General features: G+C 43.9%; 1 protein-coding gene across 1 annotated transcript in view; it reads left to right on the top strand.

The window, feature by feature from the left end:
- The window catches only part of PRKCA (protein kinase C alpha), a 468,463-nt gene that overhangs the window by 430,611 nt on the left and 21,191 nt on the right, over positions 1-16,661 (top strand). The window contains exon 15 of the mRNA XM_008067537.1: positions 13,335-13,415. Within this exon, the coding sequence (XP_008065728.1) occupies positions 13,335-13,415 (81 nt within the window). The remainder of the gene's footprint in view (positions 1-13,334; positions 13,416-16,661) is intronic.

Below are 16,661 nucleotides of genomic sequence, written 5' to 3'. Positions count from 1 at the left end.
AGGTTCCTTTCTGGAACCCTGATGACACTTGGCTGACTCACCTTGAAAGCTCCTTCCAGCCTCAGCAATCCAGTATTCCTCAGAGCCCTTTTGATTTTGTACCTAACTGGTGGGTGATATCTGCCAAGTGGGCTTGGATTCCCTTGTTTCCCCAGCACAGTCTTAGGGCTGTCCTGTGCTGGGTGCAAAGGTGGCTGGCCCAACCTCAGCCCAGGAGATGGTGGGCTAAGTGGAGGTAGATAAGGAGTCCCAACAGAACATGATGGAGGCTCCAGGAGCTGCATGACCCTGGAGTTGTGGGCCCAAGGGGAGTGAGTGGAGGAGACAGCCCTCGAGCTCCAAGTCCCAGAAAACATGTAGGCTATCTGCTTTCTTTCCAAATGGGAGTATTTGGGTGTGTCATATGCTATTTTTGACCATGTGCATAAAGAATGCCTCTTGTTCAAGAGGCCAAATATATGCCTGGTTGGTATCCCAGAAGAAGAAAGGGAAACTGAGAACACCTTGTAGCAATTATTCCAGGAGGTTATCCAAGAAAACTTTCCCCATCTCACCAGAGATGTGACCAGCCAAACACAAGAGATACAGAGAACCCCCACAAGACATCAAATGAGAAGACCAACTCTCAGACACATAGTAATTCACCTACACAAAGTAAACACAGAAGAAAAAATCCTAAAGGCAGCAAGAGAGAAAAGTTAGGTTACATACTGGGGAAAAGCAATCAGAATGGCAGCAGACCTATCAACAGAAACACTACAGACTAGAAGAAACTGGAGTCCAATATTCAAAATCCTCAAAGATAAACAATTTCAACCAAGAATTTCCTAACTAGTCAAGCTTCACCAGCATTGGAGAATTAAAATCCTTCCCAGACGTCCAATTTCTAAGAGATTATGCACCTTCCAGATCAGTTCTACAGGAGACACTTAAAAAGGTATTAAGCACAGAAGAAAGAAGAAATAGAATGACCACATACTTCCCAAGAAAACAGGAAAACATAGAATCAATAGAAAATACATAGCAACTGCCAACTTGAAAACATGCACATACATCAACTCAGAAGATAAAATTAAACAAGCAAACAGCAAAGAAAAACTTTATAAGAGCCTGATGACAGGGATAAACAATCACATTTCAATAATCAGCCTGAATGTGAATGGACTAAATGCACCACTGAAAAGACACAGAATGGCAAACTGTGCAAAACACCATGACCTAATAATTTGCTGCATCCAGGAAACTCATCTCATCACAAGGGACAGCACACAGACTCAAAGTTAGAGGATGGAAAATGAATTTCCAGACAAATGGATCGCAAAAGAAACCAGAGTTGTGATCTTAATATCAGACAAAACAACCTTTAAGCTATCAAAAATTTTAAAATATACAGAAAAACACTATATAATGTTAAAAAGATTCAATCCATCAACAAGTAATATCCATACTAAACATATATGCACCCGACATAGGGGCACCAGCATTTATGAAGCAACGACTAAGTAAACTAAAAAAAGAATTGACTCTAACACTTTTATAGCAGGAGACTTAAATACCCCACTAACAGCCCTAGATAGATCATTGAGGAAAAAAAATCAACAAAGGCATCTGGAACCTCAACTTGACACTTGGCCAGATGGATTTAATAGATACCTACAGAACAAACACAGAATTTACATTCCACTCATCACCACATGGAATGTACTCCAAGATCGATCACATCCTCAGCCATAAATCAAATATAAACAAATTTCATAAGATTGAAATACCTCCATGGACATTCTCAGGCCACAGTGGAATAAAAATAAATGTCAGCACCAACAAAATTCTCTCCAAATCCACAAAGATGTGGACACTAAACGGCATGTTGTTCAATGACTACTGGGTCAACACAGAAATCAAAACAAAAGACTCCTGGAAACAAATAAAAACAAAGAAACATCTTACCAAAACCTCTGGAATGCCATGAAATCATTTCTAAGAGGGGAATTTATGTCTCTATGAACATACATCAAGAAAATGGAGAGATCACAAGTTAACAACCTAACAAGTCACCTAAGGGAGCTGGAAATCCAAGACCACCAAAACCCTAACTTTAGCAGAAGAATTCAGATCACCAAAGTAAAAGCCCAAATGTGGGACATAGAAGACAAAAATGTTAGAGAAAGAAATCAACAAAACAAAACACTGGTTCTTTGAAAGAATAAACAAAACTGATGGATCCCTAGTCGAGTGACCAAAAAAAAAAAAAAAAACAAAAAGAGAGGAAAGGTCCAAATAAACACAATCAAAAATACAAAAGATCAAATCACAATTGACCCTAAAGAAGTACAAAAGATTACCAGACATTACTATGCACACACCTGTATGGAAACAAACTTGATAACCTAAATGAAACGGAGGACTTTCTGACATCACACAACCTCCCAAGGTTGAAACAAGAAGTCACTGAGACACTAAATAGACCAATAGCAACCTGGGAAATCAATTCTGTCATTAGAAAACTACCTACCAAAAACACCACTGGACCCAGACAGCCTTCCAGTTGAATTCTACAGAACACACAGGGAGGAGCTAATACCAATCCTACTGAAAGTATTCCAAGCAATTGAAAAAGACGGAATTCTTCCCAAATCATTTTACAAAGCTAACATCACACTGATGCCCAAAATGGCTAATGACCCAACATATAAAAGAGAAATACAGGCCAAAATCCATAATGAACATAGATGCAAAAATTTTCATCACGATTCTAGCAAATCAGATCCAACAACACATCTCAAAAATCATCCACCATGACCAAGTAGGCTTCATCCCTGGGATGCAGGGCTAGTTCAACATCCACAAGACCATAAATGTAATTAAATACATCAAAAGGTGTAAAAACAGAAACCACCTAGTTATATCATTAGATGCAGAAAGAGCTTTTGGTAAAACCCAACATCCCTTCTTGATAAAAACCTTTAAAAACTTAGGCATAGAAGGAACATACCTCAAAATAGTAAGCGCCATTTACAGTAAACCTACAGCCAGCATAGTGCTAAATGGAAAGAAACTGGAAACATTTCCCCTGAAAACCGAAACAAAACAGTGCTTCCCACTTTCCCCCTCTTGTTCATCATTGTGTTGGAAGTCCTAGCTAGAGCAATTAGACAAGAGAAAGAAATCAGGGATATCCAAATAGGAAAAGAAGAAGTTAAGTGATCTCTCTTTGCTGACAATATGATCCTATGCCTCGAAAATCCAACCTATTACCATATACAAACATCAACTCTAAATGGATCAAAGATCTGCTCTCACTGATAAAGGACTTTGGCAAAATCTTGTGTACAAAATCAATGTGCAAAATATAGTTGCCATCTATTACACCAGCAACAAACAGAGAACCAAATGAAAAGTACAATCCCTTTCATAATAGTCACACACAAAAATGAAATACCTTGGCATCTTCCTAAGCAGAGAAGTAAAAGACTTTTACAATGAAAACTACAAAATACTGCTCAAAGAAATCAAAGAAGACAAAAACAATTGGAAAAATATTCCATGCTTATGGATAGGAAAAATCAACATTGTTAAAATGTCCATCCTACCAAAGGCAATCTGCAGATTCAACGCAATACCCATTAAATTACCAACATCATTCTTCCCAGACCTGGAAGTGACAATACAGAAATTCATATGGAAACATAAAGGACCACTAATAGCCAACAAAATCCTTAGGAATAGAAACAGTGGAAGGTTTCACACTTCCAGACTTTAAACTTTACTATAAGACTATAATAATCAAAACAGCCTGGTATTGGTACAAGGACAGACATATTGACCAATAGAACAGGATAGAGATTCCAGAAGCAAAAACTCCATCTCTCAAGGAACTCATCTTTGGCAAAGCCATCAATAACAACTACTGAGGAGAGGAGACCTTATTTAGCAAATAGTGCTGGGAAAACTGGCTGACCACATGCAGAAGAATGAAACAGGACCCCTACCTATCACCATATACAAAAATCAACTCTAAATGGATCAAAGACCTAAACATAAAACCTCACACTATAAGAATCTTAGAAAATACAGGAGACACCCTTGTGGAAATTGGAACCGGTAACCAATTCCTGATGAGAACCCTAAATGCCCATACCTTAAGAAATAAGATAGACAAATGGGGCTTCATCTCATGAACGAGCTTCTGCAAAGCAAAGGAAACCATGAACAGAGGGAAGACAGCCCACAGAATGGGAAAAAATATTTGCCAACTGTATATCTGACAAAGGCCTAACATATAGGATCTATAAGAAACTCAAATGTGTGGAAAGGAAAAAAACAAATAGCCATATTAAAAAGTGGGCAAAAGACACGAATAGACACTTCTCCAAAGGAGATATACGGGCAGCCAACAGACATGAAAAAATGCTCAGCCTCAATCATCATCAGAGAAATGCAAATCAAAAAGACATTGAGATACCACCTAACCCCAGTAAAGAATGGCCATCATTAATAAAACAAACAACAGCTGATGCTGGCGGGGATGTGGAGAAAAAGGAATGCCTTCTGCACTGCTGGTGGGATTGCAAACTAGTGCAACTTCTTTGGAAAACAGTGTGGAGATTTCTGAAAGAACTAGAAATTGACCTTCCATATGACCCAGCAATCTCCCTACTGAGACTATACCCAGAGGAACTCAAAGCATTCTACAGAAAAGACGCCTGTGCACGCATGTTTATTGCATCACTATTCACAATAGCAAAAGCATAGAACCAACCATGCTGCCCATCAAAACTGGCCTGGATTAAAAAAAAAAAAGTGGTACATATGCACAATGGAATATATTATATTGCCATAAAGAAGGACAAAGATATGGACTTTGCAGCAACTTGGATGGATTTAGAGTCTATAATACTCGTGCTCTATCACAGAAACAGAGTATCATATGTTCTGTCTCATAAGTGTACTCTGAACATTTACCATAATCGTATAGAGAAGAGATCGGCAGTAGCAGGATATTGCCGGGGTGGGGGGTGTTGGGGAGAACAACCTCGATATAAGGGCACCTGACCTCAAACCAGGCAAAGTGGTTACCAAAAGGAGCCCCAAACTTTACTTGCATGATGACCACTTGTATACCTAATCCTGAACTGAATTCCACATTTTTAAAATAAAATATTTTTTAAAAAATTAAAATTAAAAAAGAAACCAGTAAAAGAATGTTTCTTGTGCACTTATGTTCTATCCTTGAGAATTTATGTTTTTCCAAACAACCATAATCTTTCCATCAAAATAAAATGTTTTCATGTTTGAGAAAAGGAGAGAGTATTCGCTGTCTCCCTGAGACAGCAAGAGGACTTGAGCCTGTTTTGTGCATAAAGACCACCGTCATTTTTAATGACACCTTGGGAGGAGCCTTGTGGCCAGGTTCTAGGGCTCAGGGGCGAGGGCAGCATGGACTGAAGCGAAGCATCCAATCAGGGACTGCCAAGAGTGGGGAGTGAGTCTCGTATAATATACCTTCCGGTCTCGTGGGCCCTCGAGGAATAGCCCTCAGAACCAGAGTTCCTGAGTGGTGTAGCATCATGGCCATTTTGATCTTGTTATACACTGAAACCCCTTTTCAGCAAGAGCTACCTTAACTGGGCTAGAACCCACCACAGCGGTCTAAGGAACCATACTGGGTGAAGACCTCCAGTGTTCGAAAGTACTTGAAAGGGTGAATGCCAAAGCCAGTGAGTGGCCAGAGTCCAAAGCCAGCCTTGCTGCTCACCAGCTAGTAGCCTTGGGCAAGCAGCTCAACCCCTCTGTGCCTCGTGTCCTCAGCTGTGGAGGATGTCTTGTGAGGTCTGGGTGAGCCACCGGCTCTGAGGAGCCCAGCTCGTGGTCACAGTTGTTGCGGTGCCTGCAGCATCTGAAGCCGGCTGTGCTTTTCCTAGGTCCTCCAGGCCTGAGCTGGCAGAAATTAGGAAGTTTCTTCCAGAGACCTTCGCACTGATACCCCTGGTAGAGAGTGGAGGTCCGGATGGCCTTGGAGCGACATCCTTCCAGCCGCTGTGGGTCTTGGGCCTGGCGAAGAGCGGCCCCACCCCCATTCGCACCTGGTCCTGCGCCCTGGCTGGAGGAAAGCTCATTCATATCTCACTGTTTCAAGACAGGCAGCCATTTGTAACATCCTGACATTCCCCCAGGCAGTCGGCTCATGTAAATATAATAACAATGATCTTAAGGACAGATCACAGGAAAACCAAATGGCGGTGGCCCTGCTGGGGTCTGTCTCTGAAGCCAAAGCTCAGCCCCCTGTGTGCGCAGGAAAGTGTGCCAGCTCCAGTCCTTCTTGCCCACTGTGCCTCTCCTTTTGTGAGTGTCTTCATCGCGAGAAGCCAAACTGCCATCGCGGTCCCTTGCCTGGGGCTTCAGGGCGTCAGGCAGCCCTGGGCTTGACCGCCAGTCCCTGTCTGCCCACTGGAGCTGGAGACGCCAGTTCCTGTCCCCGTTAGGAGCATGCTCGGAGTCGCATCACCCATCCCGTGGCCTCTGAGCCTGGTCTTCAGCCCAAAGCTGCTTTTCTCAGCAGCGGGAGCCAGAGAACCAGGGTGGGTCATAGGAGCCAGTGACCTTCGGAGAGTCTAGTAGAAGAAAATGTCAGCTGAAACTGTGCTTGGCAGCCATGTCAGCAGGTCAGAAAAGAAACAGACAAAGCTGATGTAATTTATTAATTTGTTAACAATAGAACATTAACAAGCCTTTTTGCACTTTTTATACTAAGTTTTCGACATCTGATGTGTATTTTATACCTAGAGCACGTCTCAGTTTGCAGCAGCCACGTGTTGAGTGCTCAGAAACCACAGGTGGCCAGTGGCTACTGGACGGGGCAGGAGCTCTAGAAGGCTTGAAAGGGGCCATGCAGCCCACACCCCAAGTCACGTGTATGTGATCGCTTATCTTCCAGTGGGCTGTCTAAAGGCCATTGCCCTTCTGCGGGAGGCTTTGGTTAGTTGGAGGTATTTATTAATAGCAGTCACTCGTTGAGGAAGAGATGTGCTTTATTCTAAAAACGAATGTGCAGTGATGAGGGTGCACCTTGTACCCTGCAACTTAGATCTTCAGAACCTCCATTTCATCTGTTTTGCAAACCAGGGGTGACAGACAGATTTTGAGCTTCTCTGCGAAGAAATGCTTTGGTTAGTTGTGAATCCCATCGCTTTGTTATAACTGAAGGCCCTACAGTGTCTGAGTGACTTTGTAATCTCAGCCCAGCGGTGAGCAGGCAGGCTCACTGGGACCCATGGATGCTGTCATGAGAATAATAAGCCGTTGGCGCTTGGCATCCTGCTTTGGGTAAGCCTTAGAGCAAGGAGACGCGTTATCAGCAGGAGTCATAGGCGTTTAAGGCTGTAGAAATAGACAGTGCAGAGCAAACGGGAGCCAGTTGATACAGAATTGAAAAATGAGGATCCATGAATTATTCTGACCAGAAACAGGACCGTCGCCCCCTCACTTTAGACGGCTTTCCACACTCGGGGTCTGCACCTTGTACAGACTGCTCAGATACTTGTAGAACATAGGATGTGAAATAACGTGCAGCCCTCCAGTTCAGCCTCCCCTTTTTGCTGATTAATATTTTATTGATCCCAATATGAGTGTATTTGAAAACCACACAATTATACCCTTAAAATAAATATGCCAGTATTCATAGTGCCATTCATTAATTGATTGACTTCAGGCAAGTTTCTGAACTTCCTGAACCTCAGTCTTCTCACCTATAAGATGGCGTCCTCAGTAGGTTCTTGGAAACTGTGACTTCAAGTGAAACAACGTGTGACAAAACCGATTTTTTTTTTTCGCATCAACATTATAACTTGATAAGGAAGCGATCTCATTTGAGAGCCTGCTGTATGTCATTTCGTGTAAAGTTGCAATTTCCAAGAACCTACTGCCGACGTTAAGTGAGGACTTGCTATAATAATCATTTCTGCTTCCTCAGATTACACGAGAAGATGCCTGCAGTACGCATGACACATGGCAGGTGCTCAGCAAGTGCATTTTACTCTCCCAAAGAGAATTTCTGTTGCTCTTCTCCTTGGTCAGGACAGGGTTGTAGATAAGCTGTGATGTTGTGACTTGCTTACCTGAAGGAGGGAGCTGACCTAGCAGCCACAGCCCCCCTTGAAGTCCTCGTACTTAACCCAGGAAGTCTGCACTCAGTGCTCGCACGTCATCTGATGCGAGTCGGGGACTCTCCTCCATCTTGGAGCCAAGTTGTCCAAAGCACGTGGCCTCTAGCGTCACAGCGCGGGGCTTCTCACCACCTCAGCATGGCAGTGAAGCCTCACTTCCTCTTCCCATCCACCGGCCAGGACTAGCCAGAGCCCCACAGCAGAGGAGTCCGGGGCAGGAGAGATGCAGAGTGTTGGCGAACACCCGCTGGCTCAGGGGCTTTGCTCCTTCGATTCTCATGTGTTCTCTGACATAGCAGTGTGATAGCCTGTTTTTTTACACTTTTCCTGCGTTCTCATGTGTAAATTTGGGTTCTGGGTTAAGTTTTACACCTGCTGCAACTGAAGTGAGATTAGCCACCCGCTGCAGTGCAGACATGCAAGAGCCTTCAGAATTTTGCAAAACCGTTTTAGATGGATTTGTGTTTTTGCTTAAGGATGCAGGTTAAGTGTACTAAGTGTGCACTAAGTGGAGAACGAGCCAGCAGAGCTTATACTGCCACTACTCTCAAGGAAATGGCTTTATTTTTATTTCTTTGAGATGGGAATCCAATGTATAAATCAGGCCTTGATCTTGTTGACTGAGGGATTGAGGATGGGACAGCTCCATTCAGTTAAAATGGGCGTTTCCAGTGGCCAGGATTGATCCAATCTTAATTTTCCTGAGTTTGATGCTGTGCTTTGAATTAGTTTGTTGGGAAGTACTGCTGTAACTGATCACTGAATTAAAACTTGTTTTCCCGTGGGTTTCTCTTTTGGTATTCCTTTCTCACGGGAGCTTCTTGAGAACAGTGTTGCCTGTTGCACAACTCTTTCTGCCCTGCAAACGTTTGCTTGGAGAAAGGCATTTCCTACCTGGCATCACAGAGTATGTTTTTCTTTGGTTTTATAATCTGCAGCTCTAAAAAGACTCTATTGATGGGGGCAAGGTATGCAAGACAATAATTGTCTTTGTGGAACCTTGTCACATTTTCTTAGAATGTTAATTTAGAGAGCAGCCCTAAGCTAAGACCTTGAGTCTGTGACACTTTTTAGAGAAGGTGGCTGGGCTCATTAATCCTTTGATTGAAGTCTTTTTTTTTTTAAAAAATCATCTATCGGGTACATACTATACAGATGGGGGTGGTGAATACACTTAAAGCCCCTATCAACAGCTATTGAAATTTTTAGAAACATTTTTAGAAAAGAAGTCTGTATTAAAATATCTTGTAGTTCGACTAATTGAAGATTGTCCTGTAAAATGAAGGGAAATAACATATCCTCTGGTCAAAATTACAGTGGTGCTGCATGGTGGCATAGCGCCCTACAGTGTTCCGCAGAGTTCATGTGCAGCCACCCACTTCACCGTGCCATGGCCTTTCTAGGCAGGCAGGGCTTTCCCTGGGAGCTGGACTGCCATGCTGGGGAGCGCCTTGTCTCTCCTCTCTGGTTAGCTGCATGGCTTCTGCCTTCTAGATGCAGGAAACAGAGGCCGCTACCGGCAAAACCGATGGAAAGGCAGGAAGCAGGTCCAAGCGTCGGTGAGTTCATTTGTCCTTTCCTCCCTTCACATGTCCGTTCATTTGTTCACTGCCTATTCATTAAGCAAATGGTTGTCAAGCACATGCTTCAGCCATGTGTCTCCCATACGAGGCCATGCGGTGTCATGTTTCAAAGTAGGATGCACACTCCTCATCAACAAGGGCACCTGCATAATGAACATTTGTATGCCTAACCCCAAATTGTACCCCCCATCTTTAAAATAAAAAATATAAAAGTTAAAAAAATCAGAATGCGGAACAGGAAAGCCACCATTTAAATGCTTGTCTAGGCTACCCATTTTAAGTTTTGTCTCAGTGTTTTAATCTAGTCAGGAAAATTATGTAGTCATCCTGTGCGCTTATGTGGTATAGCAGTGCTCTGTTTTCTTTCTAACTTTGAAAAACAAACAAAACAGAAACAGAATTGCCTGCCAATTGCATCTGGTGCCAGCCTGGATCAGCGACAGCCCCCTGACTCCCAGACACATGAGTGAGCCCAGCCAAAATCAACAGCGCCTTCTGGCTGGTCATCCCTCTTATACAAAGACTTAATGGCAGTCCTGAAATCGCCACAGCTCGCCATTTTCCCTCTGTTGAAGGGCCTCTGGCAGCCACGCTTCAGGAGGTGCGATCAAATCAGGCTTTCAGAAGTTCCGGTTGAACTCTGTGGAGCAGCTGCAAAGAACAGATTCCAAACCAGGAGATCCTCAGTGCAGACTCCTGCTCTGCCCCTGCCTGACAGGGCACACCTTGAACAAGTTTCTTCATCTTTCTTAATCTCCGTTTTTCATCAGCAAAATAGGGATACTTGTAGCATCTACCTAATCAAAGGTGACAACGTCTGTTAAGCACCCCTCCGATGCTTGGCATCTGGCAAATACCCAGTCGTGTTGGCTGGAGCCGTGTTCACGAGTCAGGCGTTTTGCCCGGTGCCGGGCTTCAGGGATGAACATGGATCCTACCTGCAGAGAATCTTTATCCATCGAGGTAGAACCCTTATGCAAATATCGATGCAAATGTGATTGCAGCTCTGGCGAGTGCTGGAAAGGAGAAGACACTGTGCTGGGGTGATGAGCAAGGCACAAGGCTTCATCCTGGACTCAGGAAGCTTCCCTGGATGAAAGGTGGGGTCCTTGCCCGGCGGGAAGGAGGAGGTCCAAGCTGATGGCTTAGTGCGTGATGGAAGTGACTTTTCAAACAGCTTAGGGAAGGGTGGCTTGTTGGTTAAATAATGCTGGGGTAATAAAGGGTTGGCCTTTGCGAGAAAATTCCAGGTTAGGTTTCCTGTGTTGTCCTAATATTTCTGAACATCAAAAGATACTGTAAACAAAACACAAGTAAATGATGCCTTGGGAAAACTGTCTGTAAAAGTGACCACATGGCTGATATCCTTAAAATATAAAGAACGCTCATTAATCAGTAAGAAAAAAGTATTCATGTAATCTCTGTGAGGGTGGGGACCTTCTCTGCCCCTTTCTGCATTGTATCCCTGGCATCTAGCTTAGTTTCTGAAAGCATTGGTGAGTAAACCATTCAATCATGATAGAAATACTGGGCAAAGTACCTAGTCAGGTAGTTGACTAAAACAAAGCAAAGAAAAACAAACACAGATGGCTAATTCCCATGTGAAAATGTGAAATAGGAAAAAATGCTAATGAGGCCGGGCATGGTGACTCACACCTGTAATCCCAGCACTTTGGGAAGCCGAGGTGGGAGATTCACATGAGCCCATGAGTTCAAGACCAGCCTAGGCAATAGCGAGACCTTCTCTCTGCAGTAAATCAACAAATTAGCCAAGCGTGGTGGCACACACCTATAATTCCATCTACTAGGAATGCTGAGGCAGAAGGATTGCCTGAGCCCAGGAGGCCAAACTGCAGGGACCTGGAGTGCACTCCAACCTGGGTGACAGAGTAAGACCCCAACTCAGAAAAAATGCAAATGAAAGGGTCATTGGACTATCACTTTCAGTTATCAAATTGGCACATTTTGGAAACAGTGAGGCTTGTTTACTGCTGATGTCTACCATTCTTGAGTAATCTGGCAGTTTGTCTTCTGAGTCAAAAACATTTATTTTGACCCAGCAATTCTATTTGTAGGAATTTGTCCTGCAGATATAATCAAAGATCTTGCAGAGATACTCATGCTATATTATTAAATAAACTGGCTATAGAATAGTGGGTTGGCATAATCCCATTTTTAAAAATGTATATGCCCACATATTCCACACCTAGAGAAAAGATGGAAAGGTTTATATGAAAACAACATTAATAATATTTATGGGTGGTCTATAAACAATTTTGCTGTCTTATTTATTTACCTTTTCTAGTTTTTCTTTAATGAACATGCTTAGCTTGTGGAACTTTTTTAAAAAAGATTATTTTTTCAAGAGTGAGTTTACCTAGTTGATGGAAAATATGAAACTGGTATTAGGTAGGGATATAAGTTCAGTCCAAACCTTTTTAGAAAGGCAACTTGCCATTATGTAAAAAGTTATAAAATTATGCAGCTCCTTTGATTCAATAATTTTGTGTCTGGAAACTGGAATGACATGTATCATCTCCAGGTAACAGGTTGGAGGCTCATTTGGTGGGGTGTGTGTGGGTGTGTGTGTGTTTTCTCCTAGTTTTCAGAAAAGAATGTGCAGTAAAGAATAAATGCAGTAAAAGAAGTGAAGAACTTTTTATAGGTTTCTGTGCTTATCATTTTCTGTCAAGGCATAAGCCGCAAAGCTGCCAACAACAAGTGTACACTCCTTGCTACCCACACTTGGGCAAACCACAGGCACTTGTACCTCTCATTCTATGTGGAGAAATATTAGCAATACATTAAAGGCATGGAGGTGGGCGCACATGCAGAAAGTTCCCTTATGCCCCGGGACATTTAAGTAGCCATCTGGGGCCACTTAAAAAAATATTCTAGAACATTTTAAAGTCAGAGTCTTATATAAAATGGCAGATTGGCTATGCTGAGTACCTGTCAGTATGTCTCTGCCTTGAATGCTGGGGCATGATCCATGGGTCTGGGAATTTCATGCATGAGCACATAGCCATCCTGCAAGGCAATGAAGCTGGTATTTAATAAACCATTTTTATTTTAGTTACTCCTCTTTCTCCTCCTCCTCCTCCTCCTCATGACTTTTAGTGAAACTCTGTTACATAGTTTGATCGTCTTATGTATTAGACCCTATCTCTGAATGACCTCTGGCTTAAAAAAAAAAATTAAATGCACCTTGGTGTCCAAATATCTTCCACCAATTAGTGCAATTAAACCTACATTCAGACAGTGCTTAACACCTCCAGATGGATTCCAGAGAGGAGTCCCAAAACAGGTTTGGGCAATTAATCACTGGGGGATAGTTCTCAGTGTGTCTGATTTTTTTTTTTTTTTCCCTCATCATCTTTATTCAAGGTCATTTTCTTCACTCTGAATTTCCACAGAGTGTGTCTGACTTGAAGGACCCTCTTCCCCTGCTGTGGAATCAGACAGACCTTTACCATCACTTCGTGTACAGGGACTAAGTGTGTAGATGCCAGCCTGCTTGGTGTACCTGTCCTAACAGGGGCTGTTTAACTCACTACTACATGTAATTGGTGTATTTGTTTTTACACAGATAATCGCTTATCAGCCGTATGGAAAATCTGTGGACTGGTGGGCTTATGGTGTCCTGTTATACGAAATGCTGGCTGGACAGGTAATATTTTGCTACGTTTTCATGTTTTTTTTGTGCTTTGTTTGGGCACTGGAAGCAGACCCTGTTTGAGGATGATGGCTGATGTTGGTCTGACTTCCCTGACCTGGGTGAGAGGGGAAAGCTCCCCTTGAAAAGTGGATTACATTCGGTATGCACAGAAGTTATGTTGTGGTCATGGAAGCTCTAAATCGAAAGCTACAGCCTGATGTGTGGAAAATGTAGCTTTCACATTATGAGCAGAAGCCCCCGTGCATGGGGGACAGCAGTGGCCGCTGTAAGTTTCCAGTGTCTCAGAACTGGGATTGGGTTATGGTTCCCCACAAATGTGTCTGCAAAGATTGCCCCAGCTGCTGCCCAAGTGTGCAATGGGTGCTATTATTTAAGGAAGAAGACAGCTAAACTTGAAGAAGTGTTTTAATAGCTTCTCTCTATCTCCTCCTGCCTCACCCTTGGCAATTCAATATAATTTTCACAGAAGTCCAGTGAGGCTGACGTTCCGGTTAAGAAAAGTAAATTAAATTTCTCTTAGGATGTAACATACATCAAATGACCAAGGGCAATATTGCCTAACATGGCACTTTATGTTATAACGGCCTTAATATCTCTGTCATCAAGGTAAGTTACACTGGCAGCTTTAACAAACAACCCCAACATATAACAGGTTTATTTCACAGTCTTGGTACAGTCCTGGGGGGGAGCGGGGCACTGACCCACACAGTCACCCAGGGCCCCAGGTTTCTCCATCCGTCAGCACTACCGTCTTTTAGAATCTCAGACTCTCCACTGATTTCTCCTTATTTTGGCTGACCAGTGAAGAGAGCGATGAGGACAGTCGCACAGGATGTATTGGGGCCAGACCTGGGGGTAGCAGGCATCACCTCTGCCTATATTTCCTCTGACAGCATGATCCCAGTTAGACACAGAGTGCAGGACATATAGCATGTGTGAGAGCTCTTTGGGGGGACACAGGCTTGGGGAACAGCTAGCAGGTCTTTGCTGTGAGATGCATAGCGTTCTGCTGTGGGCCCCTGTTTCAGAGTCTCAGTACTCAAATCTAATACCAAGGAATTTGACTCTCCACAGCCGAAGCCTCAGTAAGAGGCAGCAGAAAAAAATGCCCATGTGCTGCAGCAGAGCTGTCCTCAAAGAAATCTTTGCTTCTGGGGGAAACAGTCACCCCTTTCAACATGTTTTACCCATGGACTCATTCATTTGTTCAGTCAACACATATTTATTTATGGAATGTTTACTGTGCACACAGTGATAAGAGTGAACAAAGCAGACAGAAATCCGTACCTTAGGAGAGACAATACACAAGTTAGAAAAGGAGAAGATGTAATATGTCAGAGAGATATGCTAAGAAGAAAAGTAATGCAGCAGGAAAGAAGACTGCGGTGGGGAAGGGATGACCTCTTAGCTAGGACTGCTGGGGAGGGGCTCACGTAGAAGAGAAGGCTGAGTCCGTTAAGACGAGAGAGGGAGTGTCTGTCTAGAGAGAGAGCATTCCAGGAAGAGGGGTCAGCAAGTGCCAAGGCCCTGAGTGAGAGAGTGCAGCCAGGCTTAAGAAATGGAGTGGAAGCAGCCAGCATGACTGGAGCAGAGGAAGCGCGAGAGGGAGGGAGTCGAGGCCTGAGGTCAGAGAGGAAGAGACTCCGGGTCCTGTGGCTGTGGGTCACTGTGAGCCCGCTGGCTTTCCCTCAGGTGGGCAGCCGTGGAAGAACTCTCCCTTATGTCTTTTTCATTATCTCTTATGTTTCCTGGACGCTCAAATGGTGGTTTAGGCATGGAAAGATACACCATGTTGGCCTGCATCTGATCCCTATTTCTCAATGTTGTTGGCTTGATTGACATCATAAGACTGGTTTGTTTATTATTTGCTAGGCCACACTCCCAGCGGGCCTGCAGAATGTTAGGTCAGGCCTGCTGGGGGGTGGGTGTGTCTGGTGTGCCATCTGGTGCCTGCCAGAAAGATGTAAAGAATGGCACAGAAGTTAGATTAGTAAATATAGTTTATTTAGAAAGTAAATTGGAGAGAGAGAGAGAAAGAGGAGATTTACCTCCCCAAGGGAGGGGAGGGGTCCAAAGCTTAAGAAAATATGGCCTGGCCATAGCTCAAAGAGCACATGACCACACCATAGCTTAGCAAGGCAGTGGCCTCTGATTGCTGGTGGTTGAGTCCTTTTAACCTTTCCCTTTGATGGGGGAAGGTCATAAGGTGATTGGGTGGGGGTCTGCTCCACATCATCGCAAAGGGGCAGGTGAGCGCAGGTACTGATGTCAGGTGATGGACAGCAGGCAGGTGGGTGGGTTAGCCACATGATTGCCACCATGGTGGTGGGGTCTGTCTGTGTCGTGAAGGTCATGAAGGGCTGATTAGGTTAACTCTTACAGGTAGAGACAAATACTTGAAATAGAAAAACTGATTGATACAAAACAATCTGGGGAAGGGGTTGCAAAGCAGTTATCAATAGCTACCTCTGTGAAATGGGCTCTGTCCTTGGCTAGTGATCAGAGATTAAGTGAACTGCTAGAAAAATGTAAGATTTACCCAATGTTAAAATGGCTGCTCATTGGGGGTATTAAATCCATAATGTGTCCTTTCATAGTTTATTTGGCTTCCTCCCTCCAGTCACAGGGTTCTTAGGCCAAATTCCTCAGTTTGTAAACACAGAAAGGCAGGTTATTCACAACACTGTCAGTGAGGCAGCAGCTGGGGAATACAGGTTGCCTGCACCTCAAGTTAATTTCCCCTTTTGAGTTTTTGACAATAAAATTCGCCTCTGAGCACCCAGCCCCCTGGGAGCCGTGCTGCTCGCTAAGGCCCCAAAGGCCAAGTTCCCCTCCTCCATCCCACTCCAGTGTTCAACTCTTGAGTCCAGAAAACAAGCCTTGCTTTCAGTGAGAGTCACATTTGCATATGCCAACAAGAGAGCAGAAATACGGTCGGGTCCACTTCCATGGGTCTTTACAAGAAGTGACAGGACTCTTCCTTGGCCAGCAGGAGACCAGAATTTCAAGCCCAGGCCTGTAGGAAAGTCCTCCCTCCTTCCTGGTGGCTGGCTTCCCTCTTCTCCAAGCCTTCTGGGGCTTCCTCCCCTAGGGGGAGCTCAGGGAGGTCTCCTTCTGGGAGCATTTTATTTTATTTTATTTTTTTGGTTGGAGTCTCACTCTGTTGCCCAGACTGGAGTGCAGTGGCTGCTCCCGGCCACCGCAGCCTCGACCTGCTGGGCTCTGGCGATCCATCCG

The sequence above is a fragment of the Carlito syrichta genome, unplaced genomic scaffold (genome assembly GCF_000164805.1).
Source record: "Carlito syrichta isolate Samal-C Ts95f unplaced genomic scaffold, Tarsius_syrichta-2.0.1 Scaffold309696, whole genome shotgun sequence".
Classification (NCBI taxonomy): Eukaryota; Metazoa; Chordata; class Mammalia; order Primates; family Tarsiidae; genus Carlito; species Carlito syrichta.
This window is presented reverse-complemented; position numbering and strand designations above follow the sequence as displayed.